This window comes from Mesoplodon mirus (genome assembly GCF_964341445.2).
Source record: "Mesoplodon mirus genome assembly, chromosome: 5".
Classification (NCBI taxonomy): Eukaryota; Metazoa; Chordata; class Mammalia; order Artiodactyla; family Ziphiidae; genus Mesoplodon; species Mesoplodon mirus.
Genome location: NC_138980.1, coordinates 100,759,816 through 100,785,198, shown reverse-complemented (window position 1 = coordinate 100,785,198; position 25,383 = coordinate 100,759,816). Strand labels below are relative to the sequence as shown.

The window sequence follows — 25,383 nt, the reverse complement described above, 5'->3', positions numbered from 1 at the left end:
TTTGTATCATCTTTAATTTCTTTCATCAGTGTCTTATAATTTTCTGCATACAGGTCTTTTGTCTCCTTAAGTAGGTTTATTCCTAGGTATTTTATTCTTTTTGTTACAATGGTAAATGGGAGTGTTTCATTAATTTCTCTTTCAGATATTTTATCATTAGTGTATAGGAATGCAAGAGATTTCTGTGCATTAATTTTGTGTCCTGCTACTCTACCAAATTCATTGATTAGCTCTAGAAGTTTTCTGGTAGCATCTTTAGGATTCTCTATGTATAGTATGTCATCTGCAAACAGTGACAGCTTTACTTCTTTTCTGATTGGGATTCCTTTTATTTCTTTTTCTTCTCTGATTGCTGTGGCTAAAACTTCCAGAACAGTGTTGAATAATAGTGGTGAGAGTGGGCAACCTTGGGTTGTTCCTGATCTTAGTGGAAATGGTTTCAATTTTTCACCATTGAGGATGATGTTGGCTGTGGGTTTGTCATATATGGCCTTTATTATGTTTAGGTAAGTTCCCTCCATGCCTACTTTCTGGAGGTTTTTTTTTTTTATCATAAATGGGTGTTGAATTCTGTCGAAAGCTTTTTCTCCATCTATTGAGATGATCATATGGTTTTTATTCTTCTATTTGTTAATATGGTGTATCACTTTGATTGATTTGCATATATTGAAGAGTCCTTGCATTCCTGAGATAAACCCCACTTGATCATAGTGTACGATCCTTTTAATGTGCTGTTGGATTCTCTTTGCTAGTATTTTGTTGAGGATTTCTGCATGTGTATTCATCAGTGATATTGGCCTGTAGATTTCTTTCTATCTGACACCTTTGGTTTTGGTATCAGGGTGACGGTGGCCTTGTAGAATGCGTTTGGGAGTGTTCCTCCCTCTGCTATATTTTGGAAGAGTTTGAGAAGGATAGGTGTTAGCTCTCCTCTAAATGTTTGATAAAATTCGCCTGTGAAGCCATCTGGTCCTGGGCTTTTGTTTTTTGGAAGACTTTTAATCACAGTCTCAATTTCAGTGCTTCTGACTGGTCTGTTTATATTTTCTGTTTCTTTCTGTTCAGCCTCGGAAGGCTGTGCTTTTCTAAGAATTTGTCCGTTTCTTTTTAGTTGTCCATTTTATTGGCATATAGGTGCTTGTAGTAATCTCTCATGATCCTTTGTATTTCTGAAGTGTCAGTTGTTACTTCTCCTTTTTCATTTCTAATTCTGTTGATTTGAGTCTTCTCCCTTTTTTCTTGATAAGTCTGGCTAATGGTTTATCAATTTTGTTTATCTTTTCAAAGAACGAGCTTGTAGTTTTATTGATCTTTGCTATTGTTTCCTTCATTTCTTTTTCATTTATTTCTGATCTGATCTTTATGATTTCTTTCCTTCTGCTAAATTTGGGGGTTTTTTGTTCTTCTTTCTCTAATTGCTTTAGGTGTAAGGTTAGGTTGTTTATTTGAGATGTTTCTCGTTTCTTAAGGTAGGATTGTATTGCTATAAACTTCCCTGTTAGAACTGTTTTTGCTGCATTCCATAGGTATTGGGTCATCTTGTTTTCATTGTCATTTGTTTCTAGGTATTTTTTCATTTCCTCTTTGATTTCTTCAGTAATCTCTTGGTTATTAAGTAGTGTATTGTTTAGCCTCCATGTGTTTGTATTTTTACAGATTTTTTCCCTCTAACTGATATCTAGTCTCATAGCGTTGTGGTTGGAAAAGATACTTGATACAATTTCAATTTTCTTAAATTTACCAAGGCTTGATTTGTGACCCACGATATGATCTATCCTGGAGAATGTTCCACAAGCACTTGAGAAGAAAGTGTATTCTGTTGTTTTTGAATGGAATGTCCTATAAATATCAATTAAGTCCATCTTGTTTAATGTATCATTTAAAGCTTGTGTTTCCTTATTTATTTTCATTTTGGATGATCTGTCCATTGGTGAAAGTGGGGTGTTAAAGTCCCCTACTATGAATGTGTTACTGTCGATTTCCCCTTTTATGGCTGTTAGTAATTGCCTTATGTACTGTGGTGCTCCTATGTTGGGTGCATAAATGTTTACAATTGTTATATCTTCTTTTTGGATTGATCCCTTGATCATTATTTGGTGTCCTTCTTTGTCTCTTGTAATAGTCTTTATTTTAAAGTCTATTTTGTCTCATATGAGCATTGGTACTCCAGCTTTCCTTTGATTTCCATTTTCATGGAATACCTTTTTCCATCCCCTCACTTTCAGTCTCTGTGTCCCTAGGTCTGAAGTGGGTCTCTTGTAGACAGCATATGTACAGGTCTTATTTTTGTATCCATTCAGCCAGTCTATGTCTTTTGGTTGGAGTATTTAATCCATTTACATTTAAGGTAATTATCGATATGCATGTTCCTATTAACATTTTCTTAATTTTGGGGGGTTTGTTATTGTAGGTCTTTTCCTTCTTTTGTGTTTCCTGCATAAAGAAGTTCCTTTAGCATTTGTTGTAGAGCTGGTTAAATGATGCTGAATTCTTTTAGCTTTTGTTTGTCTGTAAAGGTTTTAATTTCTCCATCAAATCTGAATGAGATCCTTGCTGGGTAGAGTAATATTGGTTGTAGGTTTTCTCCTTTCATCACTTTAAATATGTCCTGCCACCTCCTTCTGGCTTGCAGAGTTTCTGCTGAAAGATCAACTGTAACCTTATGGGGATTCCCTTGTATGTTATTTGTTGTTTTTCCCTTGCTGCTTTTAATATTTTTTCTTCGTATTTAATTTTTGATAGTTTGATTAATATGTGTCTTGGCATGTTTCTCCTTGGATTTATCCTTTATGGGACTCTGCACTTCCTGGACTTGATTAACTATTTCCTTTCCCATATAAGGGAAGTTTTCAACTATAATCTCTTCACATATTTTCTCAGTCCCTTTCTTTCTCCCTTCTTCTTCTGGGACCCCTCTAATTCGAATGTTGGTGCACTTAATGTTGTCCCAGAGGTCTCTGAGACTGTCCTCAATTCTTTTCATTCTTTTTCCCTTATTCTGCTCTGCAGTAGTTGTTTCCACTATTTTATCTTCCAGGTCACTTACCCGTTTTTCTGCCGCAGTTATTCTGCTATTGATTCCTTCTAGGGAATTTTTAATTTCATTTATTGTGTTTTTCATCATTGTTTGTTTGCTTTTTAGGTCTTCTAGGTCCCTGTTAAACATTTCTTGTGTTTGCTCCATTGTGTATCCAAGATTTTGGATGATCTTTACTGTGCTAACTCTGAATTCTTTTTTAGGTAGACTTTCTGTTTCCTCTTCATTTGTTTCGTCTGGTGGGTTTTCACCTTGCTGCTTCATCTGCTGTGTGTTTCTCTGTCTTCTCATTTTGCTTCAGTTACTGCACTTGGGGTCTCCTTTTCTCAGGCTGCAGGTTCGTAGTTCCCGTTTTTTTTGGTGTCTGCCCCCAGTGGCTAAGGTTTGTTCAGTGGGTTGTGTAGGCTTCCTGGTGGAGGGGACTAGTGCCTGTGTTGTGGTGGATGAGGCTGGATCTTGTCTTTCTGGTGGGCAGGTCCACGTCCGGTGGTGTGTTTTTGGGTGTCTGTGAGCTATTATGAGTTTAGGCAGCCTTTCTGCTAGTGGGTGGGGTTGTGTTCCTGTTTTGCTAGTTGTTTGGCATAGGGTGTCCAGCACTGTAGTTTGCGGTCATTGAGTGGAGCTGGGTCTTGGCGTTGAGATGGAGATCTCTGGGAGATTCTTGCCGTTTGACATTACGTGGAGCTGGGAGGTTTCTGGTGGACCAATGTCCTGAACTCCGCTCTCCCACCTCAGAGGCACAGGTAATTAGGTAATAAATAAAAGAAAGAAAGAAGAAAGCAAGGAAACCTAAAAACAAATCCACCAATGATAAGAAGTGCTAAAAACTATACTAAGAAAAAAATGGGCAGACAGAATCCTAGGACAAATGGTAAAAACAAAGCTATACAGACAAAATTACACACAGAAGCATACACATACACACTTACAAAAGAGAAAAAGGAAGTATATATATATATATATATATATATATCTCGTTGCTCCCAAAGTCCACTGCCTCAATTTGGGATGATTTGTTGTCTATTCAGGTATTCCAGATATGCAGCGTTGTCTATTCAGGTATTCCAGAGATGCAGCCTATATCAAGTTGATTGTGGAGATTTAATATGCTGCTCCTGAGGCTGCTGGGAGAGATTTCCCTTTCTCTTCTTTGTTCGCACAGCTCCTGGGGTTCAGCTTTGCATTTGGCCCCTCCTCTGCATTGCCTCAGGGCGTCTGTCCTTTGCTCAGACAGGATGAGTTAAAGGAGCAGCTGATTATGGGGCTCTGCCTCACTCAGGCTGGGGGGAGTGAAGCATACGGAATGCAGGGTGAGCCTGCGGCGGCAGAGGCCAGCGTAATGTTGCAGCGGCCTGAGAAATGCTTTGTGTTCTCCCGGGGAAGTTGTCCCTGGATCACAGGGCCCTGGCAGTGATGAGCTGCACAGGCTCCGGGAGGGGAGGTGTGGATAGTGACCTGTGCTTGCACACAGACTTTTTGGTGGCTGCAGCAGCAGCCTTAGCATTTCATGCCCGTCTCTGGTGTCCGCGCTCATAGCTGTGGCTCGCGCTCATCTCTAGAGCTCGTTTAGGCGGTGCTCTGAATCCCCTCTCCTCGCACACTGTGAAACAAAGAGGCAAGAAAAAGTCTGTTGCCTCTTAGGCAGGTCCAGGCTTTTTCCCTGACTCCCTCCCAGCTAGCTGTGGTGTACTAGCCCCCTTCAGGCTGTGTTCATGAAGCCAACCCCAGCCCTCGCCCTGGGATCTGACCTCCCGAAGCCCGAGCCTCAGCTCCCAGCCCCCGCCGGCCCCCGGCGGGTGAGCAGACAAGCCTCTCGGGCTGGTGAGTGCTGGTCAGCACCGATCCTCTGTGCGGGAATCTCTCTGCTTTGCCCTCTGCACCCCTGTTGCTGCACTCTCCTCTGAGGCTCCAAAGCTTCACCCCTCCGCCACCCGCAGTCTCCGCCTGTGAAGGGGCTTCCTAGTGTGTGGAAACATTTTCTCCTTCACAGCTCCCTCCCACTGGTGCAGGTCCTGTCCCTATTCTTTTGTCTCTGTTTTTTCTTTTTCTTTTGCCCTACCCAGGTACGTGGGGAGTTTCTTGCCTTTCGGGAGGTCTGACATCTTCTGCCAGCGTTCAGTAGGTGTTCTGTAGGAGTTGTTCCACGTGTAGATGTATTTCTGATGTATTTGTGGGGAGGAAGGTGATCTCCATGTCTTACTCTTCCACCATTTTGAAGGTCTCCCCTCCGTTTACTTTTATCCCAGAGTTAGCATAGTCATCTCAAGAGAAGAAGCAGGTATTGTGTAGCTTAATATTACTTCCCCTCCAGCGTCTTAAATTCTTTTTAGGATTTGATTTGATAAAATTAAGACTAGTTGTTACAAGCACTATGCTTCATGGAAAATATCTTAAAGTGGTAAAAGATGGTTCTATAATATAATTAGATATATTAATCTGAATTATATAACACAAATCTTTGTCAGAAAATTGAACGTTATGTTTTTAATTTTAGGATGGAACTTAGATGTGTCATAGCTGTCATACGTCATGGGGACCGAACACCAAAACAAAAAATGAAAATGGAAGTGAGGCATCAAAAGTATGTTTAAAGGGGAATAATTTAGCCCTTAGGAGATAATTTAAGATTTCTGATAGGTGCTTAGTTATTTTGATTAATACTTCATATAGAAAAACTGTTTACCACTACTTCTTGGCCATTAATATTTAAACCACTGGAAAAAAATAAAATCCAACAAAATCCATTTTAAATTGTGTATTTTATCATCTGAAAATTACTGTGGCAATATCCATATATGGTCATCATCCTGACCTAGCTTTTATTTATTGTTGTAAATATTCAGTCTTGTGTTATTATTCTCTTACATTGCTTTCTGAGAATTATTAACTTCTCAACATTCTAGATGAAAATTAGTAGAATGAAAGTTTGTTACTTCTGTTCAGTGAATCTAGTGATTATTAGTTTGATATGGTTTAGGAAAATACTAAGTTTTATCAATCAAAGTAGAGGAGCAACATTGTATAGTGAAACAGGGCACACAGTGTTTGAAGTCCAGAGACCCCAAGTCCCATATCTATTATTAATTATTGTTTTAGTCCATATCTATCATTTATTATAATTATTGTTTTAGTTTATAGAGGTAATATTGTTGCAAATGCCTAACAGTGCTCTGTCTTTCTTATAAGATTCTTTGATCTGTTTGAAAAGTGTGATGGATATAAATCTGGGAAATTAAAGCTCAAAAAACCAAAACAATTACAGGCAAGTGCATCTGATTTCTTGTTGGGTTTTAAATTGCTAATCGCGAAGTTACATAAAAATTCAATTCTTTATTTATTTTACAGGAAGTGCTGGATATTGCACGACAACTTCTTATAGAGTTGGGACAAAATAATGATTCTGAAATTGAAGAAAACAAGTCAAAACTTGAACAACTTAAGACCGTGTTAGAGATGTAAGTATCTTTTTGAAACCCATAATTTTGGTAACTACTTATAGTGCTTTTTTTTTTTTTAATATGTGTGACTTTTCATGTTAATTTCCTTCACAGTTTTATCTTTTTTCTCTTTATCACTGTAGCTGAGGAGAAATTAGTGGAAATCTAACAAGAATTTTATTTTCACCAGTGAGAAAAGAGATTGTTGTATTGAAGGTTCTGTTTTAGTTTTAATTTTGATGAGAAGATCAAAAGAGGGCATCACATTTAAATCTTGTATGAAGTACTACTTAGGATGAAGGCCACATTGTTAAGTTAACCACAGATTCAGTGCTGTTTAAGTGAAAAATAATTTTGAACTATGTTTTAATCAAGTGAAATTGGTACCACCAATATTCCTCTTATAAACTTTATTTCTTTGACCACTTAAAATCGTTTTTTCTTTTATTGTTTTAAAGACACATACATTTATGTTTTTGTATGTTTATATACTTTGGCATCTATTCAAAATTCTCCAACTTTTCTAGAGAAACTTTATTGTATTTTTATTTTTAACATGGTTAGAATAATTACCTAGGATACAGATTTTGTGCTAGGATATTTTGAAGAATTCAGCAAGGTAATTACAAATAGGAAGCATTAATATGTAAGATTTAGTTTTTGTCTAGGTGGATTTTAGTTTTTCTTTAGGAGGTTGCATTGCATGCTTAATGAATATTGTCTGTTCTGTTTGCCATTTTATTTTTCAGGTATGGCCATTTTTCTGGAATAAATCGTAAGGTCCAGTTAACCTATCTCCCTCATGGTTGTCCTAAGACATCTAGTGAAGAAGAAGGTATGTCGCTATTAATGCCTATTGTGTTTTATTTATATGTAGGGACTTACTACTCGTTGTTGATTACCTTTGTAATCTTCTGTCTAATAGTTTAGGGGTTGGCATGCTGAACAGAGGAAAAATAACATGGAGTTGTGTTAACTATGCCTTCTATCCTTTAAATAAAAGATGTTTTACTTTTTATCCTTTAGGTAAAGGATACCTTTTATTATTTTGAAAACTGCCTAGGACTTCTCTTTTACTCTTCTGAAAGCTTATTTATTTATAACTAAATGTTACTTAATGGGTCCCTATCCCATACAGGGTATACAGGAAGAAAACTTAAGAAGTATGAAAAGATTGTTTAAAAAAATATGTAATCACCATGTTTCTAAAATAGATATTTTTCTCCACCCAATAAATCAGAATAAGCATTTAAAATTAGTCTCCTAAGAGCAGTGAGCACAAAAGTTCATTTACTTTTCAAAAGAAAAATGGGCAGGGGTTGGGAAGCCATTTTACAGGGAAGTGGAGATGCCCAATACAATAATGATAATAGTAATAATCAGTCTTGCCTATCACACTGGCAAAGTGTTTTCTTATTTTGTTCTTTTTCAAATGATAATAAAGAATGCTGATGAGAGTACAGTGTGACAGGATTTCAGTTTACTGGTAGGATTGTAAATTGACGTAACTTTTTTTTTTTTTTTACTTTTATTTATTTTATTTTGGGCTGCATTGGGTCTTCGTTGCTGCGCGCGGGCTTTCTCTAGATGTGGCGAGTGCGGGCTACTCTTCGTTGTGGTGCGCCAGCTTCTTGTTGCGGTGGCTTCTTTTGTTGCGGAGCACGGGCTCTAGGTGTGCGGGCTTCAGTAGTTGTGGCTCGTGGGCTCTAGAGCTCAGGCTCTGTAGTTGTGACGCACGGGCTTGGTTGCTCTGTGGCATGTGGGATCTTCCCGGACCAGGGCTCCAACCCCTGTCCTCTGCATTGGCAGGCAGATTCTTAACCACTGTGCCACCAGGGAAGCTTTGACATCATTCTTTGAAAAGTAATTTGGCAATATATATCAACATTTCAGGGGACTTCCCTGGCAGTCCAGTGGTTAAGCCTCCACTCTTCCACTGCAGGGGACACGGTTTTGAGCCCTGGTCGGGGAACTAAGATCCAGCATGTTACGCAGTGTGGCTGGGGAAAAAAAAAACACTTCAGAAATTTTTCATATGCTTTGACCTTAATTCTACTTATAAGAATCTATCCCAAGGGGGTAATCAGATATTGAGGGAAAGATTGTTCTATAGGTATATTCACAGTGACATTATTTATAGTAGCAAAAATTGAAGTAATGATTATTTTAAATGCAAACAAATTTGATTATGTTGATCTTTATATATTCTAAAATTTGAAATATTGCTGTTGTCACACCTTGTGATTAATAGCAACACAGATTAATTTTCTATATTTTGATGTTTATATCAAAAAAATCCATAAACAACTATAATTAACAAGTCAATTAATTACCTTTCTATAAATGAATGTTGGCTTGCATGGTAAAGCACATACAGCTACTAACTAGCCCCAGGGGAAAGGGTGATTTTCTATCACTTTTAATGAATTATCAAATTCTTTAGTGCTTATAGTGCTAATTTTTAAATGACCCTTGTTTCTGTAATCCAACACAGATCTTAGGGCATGATAAAGAGCAAGCCAAGATTAAATATAGAAACTCAGACCTCCCCTATATCTGAGAAAATACTTTGGTCTGGAACATACAGATTCTACAACTCCAAATTTAGAAAGCTGTTCTTGGCTATATTTTATTGTATATCTCACCCATAAGTTTAAATTATAATAAATATTAAGCTCTGTCATCTCACATCTTCTTGAAAGTTATTCAAATCACTGATTACTAATCATAAAAATGTGTATATCTTCTTCACTTCAGGTAATATTAACTTTTATGTGACAGCACTGCAGGAGGCTTTTAATATAAAGCCAAGATCTGAATCCTGTCATCAAGGAGCTCTTAATCTAGTATATGTAGTACAACTAAATACATTGGGCAAATACCATTGCTCTCATACCACTGAGAGCAGGGAAGGTAGAGAAATGGGAAAGAGCCTTCTTTCTAGAATGTGGGAGAGATTTTGAAATTTTAGTAAGATTTTAACAGGTGGAGCAAGGGATATTCCTAGCAGAAGCAACAGCCTACAAGAAAGGTATGTTTAGGGAACAAAATAATTTACATAAGGGCCATATTCCACTGCAGAAGAGACACACAGAAAAAATTAATCTTGAAATATGTCTATTTAGAAGAAAAAACCTTGACATTTGCTTTATTCATTCACATGTATCTTAGACAGCCGAAGAGAAGAGCCATCCTTACTTCTGGTTCTAAAATGGGGAGGAGAACTAACCCCTGCAGGCAGGGTCCAGGCTGAAGAACTTGGAAGAGCTTTCAGGTGTATGTATCCTGGAGGTCAAGGTAAATCTTAGAGTTTCTTTAATTCAGTTAAATTCATACAGGCTGGGTCCAGGCTGAAGAACTTGGAAGAGCTTTGAGGTGTATGTATTCTGGAGGTCAAGGTAAATCTTGGAGTTTCTTTAATTCAGTTAAATTCATACATCATATTTTCAAATTCTAATTTTGAGATGTTATTAAATATTTATAGAGATACAGTGAAATAAAAATATAGCTTAAGTGATTTGAGGATTTATTTTCAGGAGATTATGCAGGATTTCCTGGTTGTGGTTTACTTAGATTACATAGTACCTACCGACATGACCTTAAAATATACGCCTCTGATGAAGGACGAGTCCAGATGACTGCAGCTGCTTTTGCAAAGGTATAAATAAATGTTTTTTAGAATTATTAGAATTTTCAGCTAATATAGCATTTTAAAAGATTTTTACTAAGGTATTATTTTAATATTCTAAATTTGAAACTTCTAACTAAAGCCCTGAAATGGCAATGACAAGTTGCATTATTAATAAAGTTTATTGTAAATAGTAAGCTTACACCTTGTGAAATTCAGCATGTAACAAGATAATTATTAAGATACCTTCTATTTTGCATACTAATTCTTAATCTGTTTTGGCTTTATTTTATGTATTTAGGGGCTATTAGCTCTAGAAGGAGAACTTACACCCATTCTTGTTCAGATGGTGAAAAGTGCAAACATGAATGGCCTTTTGGATAGTGATAGTGACTCTTTGAGCAGTTGTCAGCAACGTGTGAAAGCAAGACTTCATGAAATACTTCAGAAAGACAGAGATTTTACTGCTGAAGATTATGAAAAGGTGGGTCTTACCAAACTCTTACATTGTCAAATATTACATGCACATACACATAGAAAAGTGCATAAAATGTAAACTTAGAGCTTATCATATTATAAAGCAAAGAGTTGTATAATCACTATAGAGATACAGAATGTTGGAACAACTCTAGCCTTTGTGTGTCCCTTCCCAGTTGCAGCCCCTTCCCTATCTGCTAGAAATAATCACTATCCTAACTTTTTGTAGTCTTATACCCAGAATGCTTATTTGGCTAAGTATGTATCTGTAGCTACCTTAGTCTCAGTTTGGGGTATTTTTTAAGCTTCATGTAATAGAATGTTTTCTTTTATGTCTGGCTCTTTTTCTCAATATTATGTTTGTGAAATTCATCCGTAGTTTTGAGAATTTTCAGAATTAATTTTCATTTCTGTGTAGTATTGTTTTCAGAGGTTGGCAAACTTTTTCTGTAAAAGACCAGATAGTAAATATTTCAGGCTTTGTAGATCCCATATAGTTGCTTGTTGCATATTCTTTTCTTTTTTAAACCACCTTTTAAAAATGTAAAAACCATTTATTAGCTCACAGGCTATCACAGGTCATGTTTGGCCTAGTTTGTTGATCCATATTCTATTTTATGAGTATATGGCAATTTATATATGCTTTCTAATATTGTTATAGTTTGGGGTTGTTATTGCTAATACTGCCGTGAATATCAATATATGTCTCCTAGTGTATATGAGCATATGTTTCTCTTTGGCGTATTCTAGGAGTGGAAGTGTTGTGCCCCACAGTGTGCTAATATTTCGATATTAGTAGATGTCAAACTGTTTTCCAAAGTCATTGAAGCAATTTATACTCCCACCAGAAGTCCATGGAAATTGTTATTGCTCTACATAGTCTCTATTCTTGGTATTTTCAGACCATTCAATTTTGCCTCTTCTGAAGGTGGATGTATAGTAGTACCTCACTGTGGTTTTAATATTCGTTGACCATTTAGGTATCTTCTTTCATAAGGCCTGTTCTTCAAGTCTTTTCCTTTTTTTCTACTAGTTGCCTGTGTTTTTCTTATTGAATAGTAGAATTTCTTTGTATATTTTGGATATGAGCTCTTTGTTATGTGTTCTAAATACTACCATCTACTCTGAGCCTTAATGATTTCCTTTGATAAGCAGAAATTCTTATTTTCCATGTATTTCTTTTTTTTCCATGTATTTCAAGGTCAATTTTTTCCTTTATGTTCAGTGCATTTTAATGGATTATTTATAATACCTTTTTCTAATGTGGGGTCATAAGGTATTTCCATATGCAATCTTCTATAAACTTTACTGTTTTTCCTGCACATTTATCTACAATCTAGCTAAAATTGACTTTTGTGCGTGCTATTAGATAAGGATGTCAAAATTGATGTTTTCCCCCCAACCATATGTACATCCAGGTGTCTCAACACCACATACTGAAAAGACCATCCTTTCCCCACTACTCTGTAGTGCCAGCTTTATCATATGTGTGTTCTCTGTTTCTAGAACGTATTCTTTTGTTGACTCTTGGGCCATTGAATAAGATCTCCCAAATCCTACATGGGTCCTTCTTCAAGTTCTTCTTGGCTTTTCTTGTATTTCCATATAAATTTTAAAATAACCTGGCCCAAAATCCTGTTGGAATATTGATTTAGATTGCATTAGATCTATAGTTTGTGAAAACTTACATCTTTAAAAAAAAATTTTGTGTACTTGTAAACGCTCCCTCTAAAAAGGTTACTGTCTGTTGCTGCTATGTACAAATAGTTTTTTTAATATTGACTTTATATGTGTCAACTTTATTGAACTTATTTATTAACTTAGTAATTTATCTGTAGATTAAAAAAAACCTTTTCAAAGCATATCCCCAGGTTTTTGTCTTCCTTTCCAGTTTTTATGTTTTTAATTCTTTTTCTTGCTTTACTTTAATAGCTAGTACCATCAAAGTGATAGTAAATAGAAGTGGGTTTTCTGTTTTTGTTCATATTCTCAAAGGGAAATCTTTTTAACATTGTCCATTAAGTATGGTCTTTGTAGATTTTTTTAAAGCTACTCTTTTTCAAAATAAGGAAAATCCATTCTACTCCTATTTTCTTAAGAGGTTTTATCATGACAAGTTTTAAAATTTTATATTTTCTTATCTGTTAAACATCATGATTTGAGGGAGAGGCTACCTTGATTCCTAGAATAAGCTCATTTAAAAAATATATATATCACTGGTTTGGGTTTACTAATATTTTTGGTTAGGAGTTTTACATCTGTGTTCATGAGTCATACTGACATTTACTTTTTTATTCTTGTTGTCTTTGTCTGCTTTCAATATCAAGATTATGCTGTTCTCATAAAATTAGAGAGTCCTGTTTGGGGGGAATAATTCATGTATATATGTTTCAGTAAATGTTTGGTAAAATTTATTGGTAAATCCCATGGGCATTTTCTTTATGGGAAAGCTTGTAATTGTGGTTTCCAGAGTAATTTAGTAGTTTCCATTTATTATGTCTTGTGTCTGTATTAAGTTACATTCTTCTAGAAATTTGTGTATGCAGTCCTCTTAAGTTGTTTGTAATGTCTGCAAGATCAGTAGAGATATTCCTTTTTGTTTTGTAACATTGTACAGACTTCTCCCCCTTTTTTTTCCTTGATCAGTTTTGCCATAGTTGATCAGCTTTATTAGTCCTTTAAAAGAACTGTCTTTCAGATTTGTTGGTTCACTAAATTATGCACTTGTTTTCTATTTTACTAATTTTTATTGTTTAATATTTTATTCCTTCTACTTCTGTAGTTTTATTTTGCTCTTTTTCTAATTCTTAAAAACTAATGTCACTAGATGGATGCTTGTTAACTCATGAATGTTCAATCTTTTGTAAAATACACACTCTAGAACATAAATTTCCCTTTATGCACTGTTTTGACTGTATTCATAAATTGAGGTTTATGCTATCTGGGACATTTTCTAATTTCCTTAGTGATTTCTTTGATCATATGTTATTTAGAAGTGTACTTTTTTTTTTTTTTTTTTTTTTTTTGCGGTACGCGGGCTTCTCACTGTTGTGGCCTCTCCCGTTGCGGCGCACAGGCTCCGGACGCGCAGGCTCAGCGGCCATGGCTCACGGGCGCAGCCGCTCCGCGGCATGTGGGATCCTCCCAGACTGGGGCACGAACCCGCGTCCCCTGCATCGGCAGGCGGACTCTCAACCACTTGCGCCACCAGGGAAGCCCAGAAGTGTACTTTTAAAATTTCCAAACCTATGCATTTTTAAGTTATATATATATATATATATATATATATATATATTTGTGTGTGTGTGTGTGTGAGATACGCGGGCCTCTCACTGTTGTGGCCTCTCCCGTTGCGGAGCACAGGCTCTGGACGCGCAGGCCCAGCGGCCATGGCTCACGGGCCCAGCCAGTCCGCGGCATGTGGGATCTTCCCAGACCGGGGCACGAACCTGTGTCCCCTGCATCGGCAGGGGGACTCTCAACCACTGCGCCACCAGGGAAGCCCTATTTTTGTTATTTCTAACTTTATATCATTTTGGTAAAAACAAAAATTCTTGCTGATTTTTTTTTGGTCTGTTTTTTCTTTCTTTACTGTTGTGTGTTAAAATTTCCCACTATAATTGTGGATTTTTTCTTGTCTTTGTAATCTCTTAAGCCTTGCTTTACATGTTTTGATATCATGCTATTAAATGCATACAAATTAAGAATTGGTATATTTCAATCAGTATTTTTGCCTCAAAATTTACTTTGTCTGAGATTAATATAGCTACAACAGTTGTTTTTTCTTTTACTTGGTGTTTGTACAGTATCTTTTTTATCTTTTAACTTTCAGTCTTTCTGAAACTATACTTTTAGATGTATCTCTTAAAATCTGCATATAGATTTTTTAAAATTTGTCATGAAAATCTTTGTTTAGGACAATTATTTCATTTATATTATAAATTACTGAAATTTGTATATGAATCTATTATCCTTTTAAGTGCTTTATATTTATACTGCCTATTTTTATTTTTCTCTCCTTTCTTGCTTCATTAGAATTGGTACTTTTTATTTATTTATTTCCCTGGTAGTTTGAAAATTATATTTGATTTTACTATTTGTTTTGTCACTACCCAAGAGGTAACAATAGGCTTCTATGACATCTGCAAATTGAATGTTTACATCATGCTTTTATCCTCTTCCTGGACAAAGCAAGCACTGTAGAACTAAAGTGTTTTTCAAACTTACTTGACTAAGAATCATCTGGGGTCTTGTTAAAAATGCAGACTCCAGTTTATCCCTTTTTTGAACCCTAAATGCAGAGTTTACCAGAGTTTCACCTTTGAAAATCCTGGACTTCAGTTTTGTCCCCTTAACCTAAAAGGATATTAAAGCTCTATTCTTCTTCTCTGCTGTCTATTCAGAATCAACAGATGTCTCCAATGCAAAAATAGCCTTAAAAGCCAGTATCACTCTCTGGATCTCTGACCTATGAGTTTGGTTTCCATAATTCTTAATATCTTATCTCTCAGATACCTTAAAGCAGAAGTATAGAAGTTCTTTGCCCAGGATTTTTACTAATCTTCAGTGGTTAGATTGTCCTAAACTACCTAGTTTGCCATAACAAGAAGTGGAATTCCACTTTACATTTTTTATATTTATACAAACTTATTTGATGGGGTTAAATTACTTGCCAAGCAAAGTTTCAGCAGTGAAAATTGAAACTATTTGTCATTAATGGCTTTTGTTGACTTGCAAAAAATCTCATCACAAAGACATTTACATGGTGGTTAAGAGCACAGCTCTTTAGCCAGATTACCTGCTTTTTTAATCTCACTCTTTGCATACTAGTGGTTTGATTTTAGGGAAGGTGCTTTAACCTCTGTTAAGTACTTCATCTGGAAAAAGTGATGAAAATAATAGTCTCGAGGTTATTACATGTCAATATATGTCAAATGGTTAAACCATATTTGCAAATACCAAGTGAATCAGCAAAATGTCTGCAAAATGTTAGAATAAAATCTCCTTGTAAGTTAGAGTACTTCTAGTAGATTTTCCCTATGGATAATCTAATATTAGCTAAGGTTTAGGATTTTTTTAACATGAAATTTTGAGGTTTTTATTTCCTCCTTTATCTTATTTCTGTATTTTGGGGGTCATCTTAATTTGTAGTTTGAAGTTATTCTCCAGCTACTGGAAAATTGTGTATATTGTTCTCTTGGCCAATTGAGCATAACCAGATGTAAAAATATATACTCTATTCATTTGTAGCTTACTCCATCTGGAAGCATTTCTCTTATCAAATCAATGCATTTAATTAAAAATCCTGTGAAGACCTGTGACAAAGTGTATTTCTTGATACAAAGTTTGACTTCCCAAATCAGACATCGAATGGAAGATCCCAAATCATCAGGTAAATATTTTGTTTTCCTTAGATTAGAAAACAAATAAAAAGCACTATCCAGTTGCTATAAACATTTTTAAATAAGATGCACCAATCATAAAATATTCAAGCCTTTAATGCTATATCTAGCATTAGATAGGTATGTCTAGGTATAATTTGAGTTAGTATATATCCAGCAAAAGAATAATAGTGAAGTTATAATTGCTTTTATCTGTGGTAGCATGAAAGGGTTAACAAAACATTTTTATTTGGTTAATTATGTAGCATTACTGTGCAGTTCAGCAGCAAATAGTCAGCATAATAAGAAGGAGCAAGCAACAGGAATGTGATCAGTGCTCTGGCTCTGAGACTAGCTTAGTTAATAACCTGGGCAACTAACGTATGTAACATATGGAAGGTCTTCTATAAAACCAGTTCCGGGCTTCCCTGGTGGCGCAGTGGTTGAGAGTCCGCCTGCTGATGCAGGGGACATGGGTTCGGGCCCCGGTCTGGGAAGATCCCACATGCTGTGGAGCGGCTGGGGCCGTGAGCCATGGCCGCTGGGCCTGCGCATCTGGAGCCTGTGCTCCGCAACGGGAGAGGCCACAGCAGTGAAAGGCCCGCGTACCACCAAAAAAAAAAAAAAAAAAAAAAAAAAAAACCAGTTCCTAACCCATGTATTTATACCTTTATTCAAGTCTACAAAATATATGGTTGCTAATAGTATATGCCTATGAGAACATTTCCTAGCTTGTTAACAATTTTACCTTTGATATTTAAGAAGTTTCTAACTACCAATTTTTAATATATATTCTTTATCTGATTTTTAAGTTTAATATACTAAAACTGTTATGTTGTTTTAGATATTCAGCTTTATCATAGTGAGACCTTAGAGCTCATGCTACGTAGATGGTCCAAGTTGGAGAAAGACTTTAAAACAAAGAATGGAAGATATGATATTAGTAAAATCCCTGACATATACGACTGTATAAAATATGATGTCCAGCATAATGGCTCCTTGAAATTAGAAAACACAATGGAATTATATAGGCTTTCAAAGGCATTAGCTGATATTGTTATTCCTCAGGTAAGTAATTCCTACATATCAATTTTCTTGTACTGTTATATAGATACTTTTAAAATGTCTATCGGTGGATAAAAGATAGTTGGTTTTTGTGTCCCAGTAAACCTATAATTTTAAAAAGGAAAGTAACTAATTATGAATTTATATTTTAAATTTTTTGTTATATTAAATCATTGTTTGATTTTTTTAATAGTTTGTAGTGACTTTTTAAAATTTAAGAATTGATACTCTTAATAATAATATGCTAACAACAAACAAGACAACTGAAAATAGAATGGGATAAATCACTTAAGTATTTATTGGGCATTTATTGTGCAACTACCAACTCTGTGCTATGGGAATGTGTGCAAAGTGGGAGAAAAAGGTAGTTGTGTCCCTATATAAATATTGGAAGTTTTTGTTACTTTATGTGGAAGTATCTTGAAAGTAGTATTTAGAGGCCGGGATGTAAGTAGTTATTTGTGGGGTGTGGTAGAGGTGGAAGGGAGGGCCTTTTCATTATAGGAGAGTAAAAATAGAGGTGTAACCAAAATTCAGATAACTGAAATGTAATTAAACAGAGAATCAGATGATAATAAAGAGACAGGTGACAAGTTGAAATAAGAGATGTGTTAGAAGAAAACAGTTGCAGATGCCCTTTGGAGAACTTCTTTCAACTCAATTACTAAAAGATCATTTGGACATTGTAAAAGGGAGATTGGAGTAAATCACACATTCCAACTGTGAACCAAAGTTAAAAAGCAGGAAAAATGAAATACAGTTGATTTTTGACCAATGTGGGTTTGAACTGTAGTGGGTCCACTTATACGCAGATTTTTTACAATAGTAAATACTACAGTACTGCATGATCCACATATCCACAGTTGAATCTGCCGGGGATGCAGAACCACAAATAAGTTATTCTCGAGTTTTCAGTGGTGTGCAGGGTTGGTGCTCCTAACCTCTAGTTGTTCAAGGGTCACTGTACATGAAAAGTGTAAAGATTGTATATAAAAGTAGCCTCACTTAAAGATACTCATATATAGAAAACAGTGGGGAGGTTCCTTAATAACTGAAAATAAAGCTATTTTATGATCCAGCAATCCCACTCCCATATATCCAGAAAAGATAAAAACTCTTAATTCAGAAAGATACATGCATCCCAGTGTTCATAGCAACACCGTTTACAATAGCCAAGACATGGAAACAACTGAAGTGCCCATCAATGGATGATTGGTTTAAGAAGATGTGGTGTGTGTATGTATATATATCTCTACACACATATACATATATATATATACACACACCACATATACATACACACACACCGTGGAATATTACTCAGCCATAAAAACAAAATATTGCCATTTGCAGCAACATGGATGGACCTAGAGAGCACCATACTAAGTGAATTAAGTCAGAGGAAGACAAATATCATATGATATCACTTGTATGTGGAATCTAAAAAATAATACAAATGAATCTATATTAAAAAGTGGAAACAGACTCATAGACATAGAAAACAAACTTACGGTTACCAAAGGGGAAAGGGAGAGGGGGAATGATAAATAAAGAGTATGGGATACACACTGCTATACATAAAATAGATAAGCAACAAGGATTTACTGTATAGCACAGGGAACTATATTCAATATCTTGTAATAATCTATAATGGAAAATTCTCTGAAAAAATAGTGGATTGGCCAAGATGTTTGTTCGGGTTTTTATGTTATAGAAAAACCCAAACGAACCTTTTGGCCAACCCAATATATAACTGAATCACTTTGCTATACAATTGAAACCAGCACAATACTGTAAATCTACTACAATTAAAACTATACTTCAGGACTTCCCTGGTGGCACAGTGGTTAAGAATCCACCTGCCAATGCAGGGGGCATGAGTTTGATCCCTGGTCCGGGAAGATCCTACATGCTGAGGAACAACTAAGTTCATGTGCCACAAATACTGAGCCTGTGCTCTAGAGCCCACGAGCTGCAACTAGTGAGCCTGCGCACTACAACTACTGAAGCCCACGTGCTCTAGAGCCCATGTGCTGTAACTACTGAAGCCCGCGTGCTCTGGGGCCCGCAAGCCACAACTACTGAGCCTGCGTTCTGCAACTACTGAAGCCCACATGCCTAGAGCCTGTGCTCTGCAACAAGGGAAGCCACCATAATGAGAAATGCATGCACTGCAATGAAGACCCAACGCAGCAAAAAATATATATATATACTTCAGTGTCCTTTTCCTAATATTCACAGAATATCCAGGAAAAACTGGAGACTTTGAAAAACTGGGAATTCAGGCTGCACAACTTACCTATAAGTATTTGTGTACATGTTAAAGTTTAGCTTATTCTTTCAGCATGAAAGAACAACTATTTATTTGTTTGGTCAGTGTATGTGATGTAGACAGGTTTAAGTATATTGTATAAATCAGTGATTTGCAAATAAATTCTCCTTAAAAGAGGATAAAAATATCTCATACTGCAAGAATATGTCTTTGGGCCTCACTATAAGAAACATAGACTTAGAAAACAAGGACTTAGTCTCTGACAACATCTTTCATTTGCTAAATAGTAGTTTTATTCGCAAAAGAGGTTTTATTTTACACAATAAAAAGTTGTATTTTTATAACAGATAAGATATTTTAAGACTAACATCAAAATGAGCACACTAAATTCTGCAGAACTCGATTTTAGCTACATGGTATAGATATTATAGAACTAACACTGATTTCATTATAACTCATTTGGTAAAGTTACTAAATCAACATCCATCTTTGTTATGAAATTCAAGGTAGAGAATTCATTCAAATTTTACTTACTAATAAATCTGAGAAAGAATGGTTACTCTTAATTCTGGTAAGCATGTAATTAGTTTGCATTGGAAGCATACATAAGACTGATTTTTTTTCATCATTTTGGATTGCTTTGACATTATTCCAGGCTCAGTGCATCTTAGTTGTACTTATTCTTACAATGAAGATTATTTCAAAGTATACTTTTAACAGATAGGCTGTAAATATGTGACCCTCTAAAATATTTATTGTAGCTATATGCATTTTTCAAGGTATGCTTTCAGTATATCTGAATGTTTCACCTACTCAGTGGCTAAATAAATACACTAATGATTATTAGCATAATCATGTCTGTGTTGTTAAATGGCTTATTTAATATCAAGCCTCTTCTTTCTCAGTTATGTATACTAAACATTCTAGAATTGGGAATGAAAAGTTTGTTTCTAAGAGTTGGGCTCAAAAGAAAACTTAAGTGTTAATGAGTTTTAGATGATAATTTTTCCTACTTACATAGTGTCTGTATTTTAGGTACATTACTTACATAGCTGAAGAAATTTTCCACCATCTCCTTGTAACTTAAATTTTTATAATGAATTTTCTTAAAACATTATAATTAGAAGAAACACTAAAGATTAGAGATGGTTAGGAAAGATTTGAGACATCATTTGTATCACTCAACTTATCTGTCATGCTCAGCTATTCTCAGTCTCACTTATAGTAATTGTCTTATGATGCAATTAGGTTAGATTTTCTCAACAGTCTGAGAACTTATTTGAAGACATCTCCAATTATTTATCTTGGATAAATTATCTTTGAAGTCTTAGGGCTCTTTGGACAATATTATGCCCAAGCTTCCAGGAATCAGTCTTAGTTTTGTTCAATTCATAATTAAATTTTGGTAATTTTATAACTTTAAAAACAAAGGTCTTTTTATTATGCTTTCCTCGAGTTCCAAGATTATAAACTGAGGAGAGGACAACTTGGGATTTACCTCCCTAACTTTTTGGTTTGACTTTCCTTATTGTGGCAGAAACTTGGGATTTCTTCCTTTTTAAAGAACTGTTGAATTCAGTAAAGTAAATATTCTGCTTTGTTACTTTAGTCTCCATGGACAAGATTTAGGTATTTTCAGTCACTGAACAGATAACTAAAATTGTAAACATATTTATAGTAATTGTAATAAAGCTGTAATTTGTAATGGAAAAAATGAGAAATTTGCACGTTTACTTGACAAAGAATATTTCAAGCTTAGAGACTTGATGACTTAGTCAAATAATGTAATATTTTGACTAGATTAAGAGAGTATTGCTGTCTTTTCAGGAAAAATGTATATGTGTTCTGCTATGTCTCCAAAAAATCAATTTTCATTCTTACATTGCATTAATTCTTATAGCTATGCTGTGTGAATTATGTAATTCTAATCATATGTAAGCTTAAGTATGATCAACATGATTTTTTAGTTACTTTGAGAATTAATAGTTTTAATTATGGTAGGTATTTTTGCTGTGATGAAATCAACTTTTTAGCCTCAGTGCTCAGAAAATAGCCCTGATTTACAAATGATACTTAAAAATTGGGAATTCCCTGGCGGTTCAGTGGTTTGGACTCTGTGCTTTCACTGCCAAGGGCCTGGGTTCAATCACTGGTCGGGGAACTAAGATCTTGCAAGCCGCACAGCGTGGCCAAAAAAAAAAAAATGGTACTTAAAAATAATCACAGTGGAATATGACATCAGCATCATGGTGGTGTGACATGCTCCCTATGTCTCTCCCCTTCAATCTACAACAGTAAAACATGCATAACTCAACAAAGGTGCCTCTGCTCAACACACCAGGATGCCACAAAATTCCATACATCTGTATACCTGAAAGTGGCTGGACTGGAACATATAGAGGAGGTGGAACCAGGGGAACAGTACAGGTGGTACCTGTGATCCCAGACTCGTAGCCACAGTTGGCTGATCCTGCAGCCTCAGAGAACCCAGGAGCAGTGGCGCACACGATTCCAGCCTCTCAGCTTCAGTGGCACCCATGGCCACAGGGAACCGGGCATTAGTGACAGTGGGGCCTGCAACCCCAGCCAGGGAGGTCCCCATAGCTCTCACTACCCCCTGCAACTGCCCGTAGTGGCAGTGCCCTTGAACGCTACAATCCTGGACACGGCAGGGGTACCTGTGACCCTGGCTCCCTCCTCCACCTTATTGGTCCCCTTGTAATGGCGGAGCCTAAAACCTTTGAGACCCTGAGCACCGTGGAGGCGCCTCCTCTTCTGGTGCCCTAGGCAACGACACCAGCACCACCAGCAACAACAAGGCACCAATGACCCTGGAGGCACAATAGCGACAATGAGCACACCAGGTAACAACTCTTAGCAGGTGTGGTGGAGTGTCAGAAGTGTCTATTTCTCAAATATGACCAAAGGCAGCTCATGTAAGAAAAACCAAAAGCTTGAGCTATAGTGCAACCTACTGGAAAAGAGAAAAAAGGCCTCTAAATACTAATCTGTTGAATTGTGAGAACCAAGTTAAAAAAAACGCTTTACTTAAAGAAGAAAACTCTTCACACTTCAAATGTGCCAGCAGAGGAGCATAAAACACCATAAAGAACCACGGTAACACAGTATCACAAAGAGAAAATGACAGTTCCCCAGAAACCAAACTTAAAGTCATGGAATATTGCAAACTAACTGGTACAGAATTCAAAATGGCTATCATTAAAAAAATAAAATAAAAAAGCTATCATGAAGAAACTCAGTGAGCTTCAAGAAAACTCAGAAAGGTAGTCCAGTGAGCTCAGGAATAAAATGAGTGAATAGAAGAAATACTTTACCAAAGAGACCAAAAAAACTCTTAAAAATATGTATAGCTGATTCACTTTGTTATAAAGCAGAACCTAACATACCATTGTAAAGCAATTATACTCCAAAAAAGATATTTAAAAAAAAATTTTTGGATCCGAAGAATTCAAGAAATGAAATGGAGAATGCATTAGAAAGTATTGGAAATAGAGCAGACTATATGGAAGAGAGAATTAGTGAGCTTGAAGATAGAATTATAGAAGTGCTACAGGTAGGAGAGGAGAGAGAATTAAGATCTAAAAAAATGAGGGAATTCTTTGAGAACTGTCTGATTCTATTTGGAAGGGCAACATCAGGATGCTGGCTGTCCCAGAAGGAGAAGAGAGGGAGAAGGGAACAGAAAGTTTATTTAAAGAAATAATAACTGAGAACTTCCCAAATCTGGGTATGGAACTGGATATACAAGTTCATGAAGCTGAAAGAATTCCTAAATCCCTAAATGGTGAAAAAACTGTAACCTATCCCTCTAAGATCAGGAGCAACACAAAGATGCCCGTTCTCACCATTCTTATTCAATATAGTATTGGAAGTCCTAGCCAGAATAATTAGGCAAGAAAAAGAAATAAAAGGGATCCAAATTGAAAAGGAAGAAGTTAAACTGTGACTATTGGCAATGATATGATTTTATGTTTAGAAAACCCTGAAGAGTCCTCAAAAAAACTGTTAGAAGTAATGAATACAGAAAAGTTGCAGGGCATAAAATCAACGTACAAAAATTTGCCACGTGTCTATACACTAACAACAAACTAACAGAAAACGAAATTAAGAAAACCCCATTTGCAATCTCAACAAAAAGAATAAAGTACCTAGGAATAAATTTAAGCAAGGTAATAAGAGACCTGTGCCCTAAAAACTGTAAGACATTGTTGAAAGAATTTGAAGACACAAAGAAATGGAAAGATATCCCATGCTCGTGGATTGGAAGAATTAACATTGTTAATGTGACCATATTACCTAAAGCAGTCTATAGATTTAATGCAATTCTTATCAAACTCCTAGTGACATTTTTCACAGAAATAGAACAAAAAATTCTAAAATTTATATGGAACAAAAGACCCCAAATAGCCAAAGCAGTCCTAAGAAAAAAAGAACAAAGCTGGAGTTATCACACTCCCTGATTTCAAATTATACTACAAAGCTGTAGTAATCAAAACAATATGATATTGACAGAAAAGCAGACATGTAGATGAATGGAACAGAATTGAGAGCCCAGAAACAAACCCACACATATATGGACAATTAGTTTATGATAAAGGAGCCAAGAACATACAATGGAAAAAGCATAGTCTCTTCAATATAGTATTGGGAAAACTGGACAGCCATATGCCAAAGAATGAAACTAGACCACTATATCACACCATACACAAAACTCAAAATGGATTAAAGACTAGAGTGTAAGACCTGAAACCATAAAACTAAAAGAAAACATAGTATGCTCCTTGAAGTTGGTCTTAGCAATATCTTTTTGGATATGTTTCCTTGGGCAGGGAAACAGAAGCAAAAATAAACAAATAGGACTACATCAAACTAAAAAGCTCTGTACAGTAAAGTAAATCATCAACTAAACGAAAAGACAGCCTACCAAATGGGAGAAGATATTTACAAATCATATTCAATTTGGGGGTAATATCCAAAATATATGAAGAACTCATACAACTCAACAACAACAAAAAAACAGCCTGATTAAACAATGGGTAGAGGAGCTAAATATTTTTCCAAAGAAGACATACAGATTGCCAGGAAGCTCATGAGAAGATATTCAGCATCACTAATTATTAGAGAAATGCAAATCGAAACCACAGTGAGAGATCACCTCAGGCCTGTTAGAATGGCTGTTATCAAAAAGGCAAGAAATAACTAGTACCGGACAGGATGTGGAAAAAAGTGTGGTACACTGTCGGTGGGAATGTAAATTGGTGCAGCCACTATGGAAAACAGTATGGAGATTCCTCAAAAAATTAAGACTAGAACTACCCTATGATCCAGGTATTCCACTTCTGGGTATGTATCTGAAGAATATTAAGACTCTAATTCGAATAGATACATGCACCCTCTGTTCATTGTGGCGTTATTTACAATAGCCAAGATATGGGAAGTGCCCATTGATGAATGGATGGATGAAGAAGTAGTATATATAATACAATGGAATACATAAAAAAGATACAATCTTGCCATTTGTGGCAACATGGATGGACCTTGAGGGTGTTATGATAAATAAGTCATTCAAAGAAAAACTAATACTATATGATTTCACTCAAGTGTGAAATATTAAATTTTTTTTAAATAAATGAACAATTACCAGAAGGGAAAGGGGGTGAATTGAGTAAAGGGGATAAACTGTATGGTGATGGGTAGAAACAACTTCTGGTGTTGAGCATACTGTAGTTTATACAGGAGTCAAAATACAATGTTCGCATGAGACATGTTATAAACCAATGTTACCTCAGTAAATTAAGTAAATAGTAAAAGAGCCTCAATGGTATGATGGAAGATAAGAACATCTAAAGATTATATTTGTTATTAAGAGTCTTAATTGAGATGGCACACATTTATTGAAGTTTGAAGATCATTTCTTTGGTGATTGTGTTATGAAATGCAGAGGATTCTTTATAATAGCATTTGCAATATAAAGTCCAATGATACTCATTAAATATCACCACATAATAAGCTTTCACATATCTTCATCTGTTATTTTAATCAGTTCTTTTTATGGCAGAAATATT

At 35.8% G+C, this 25,383-nt stretch overlaps 1 protein-coding gene across 21 annotated transcripts in view; it reads left to right on the top strand.

The window, feature by feature from the left end:
- Positions 1-25,383, top strand: part of PPIP5K2 (diphosphoinositol pentakisphosphate kinase 2) — a 79,975-nt gene that overhangs the window by 24,965 nt on the left and 29,627 nt on the right. For 15 of the 21 annotated variants that reach the window (XM_082620628.1, XM_082620626.1, XM_082620624.1 and 12 more), the window contains exons 11-19: positions 5,532-5,618; positions 6,224-6,299; positions 6,383-6,492; positions 7,224-7,309; positions 9,646-9,771; positions 10,011-10,132; positions 10,404-10,586; positions 15,830-15,971; positions 16,805-17,028. In XM_082620628.1, coding sequence (XP_082476754.1) covers positions 5,532-5,618; positions 6,224-6,299; positions 6,383-6,492; positions 7,224-7,309; positions 9,646-9,771; positions 10,011-10,132; positions 10,404-10,586; positions 15,830-15,971; positions 16,805-17,028 — 1,156 coding nt within the window. The remainder of the gene's footprint in view (positions 1-5,531; positions 5,619-6,223; positions 6,300-6,382; positions 6,493-7,223; positions 7,310-9,645; positions 9,772-10,010; positions 10,133-10,403; positions 10,587-15,829; positions 15,972-16,804; positions 17,029-25,383) is intronic. The other 6 variants (XM_082620630.1, XM_082620627.1, XM_082620621.1 and 3 more) reach the window with 1 other exon arrangement.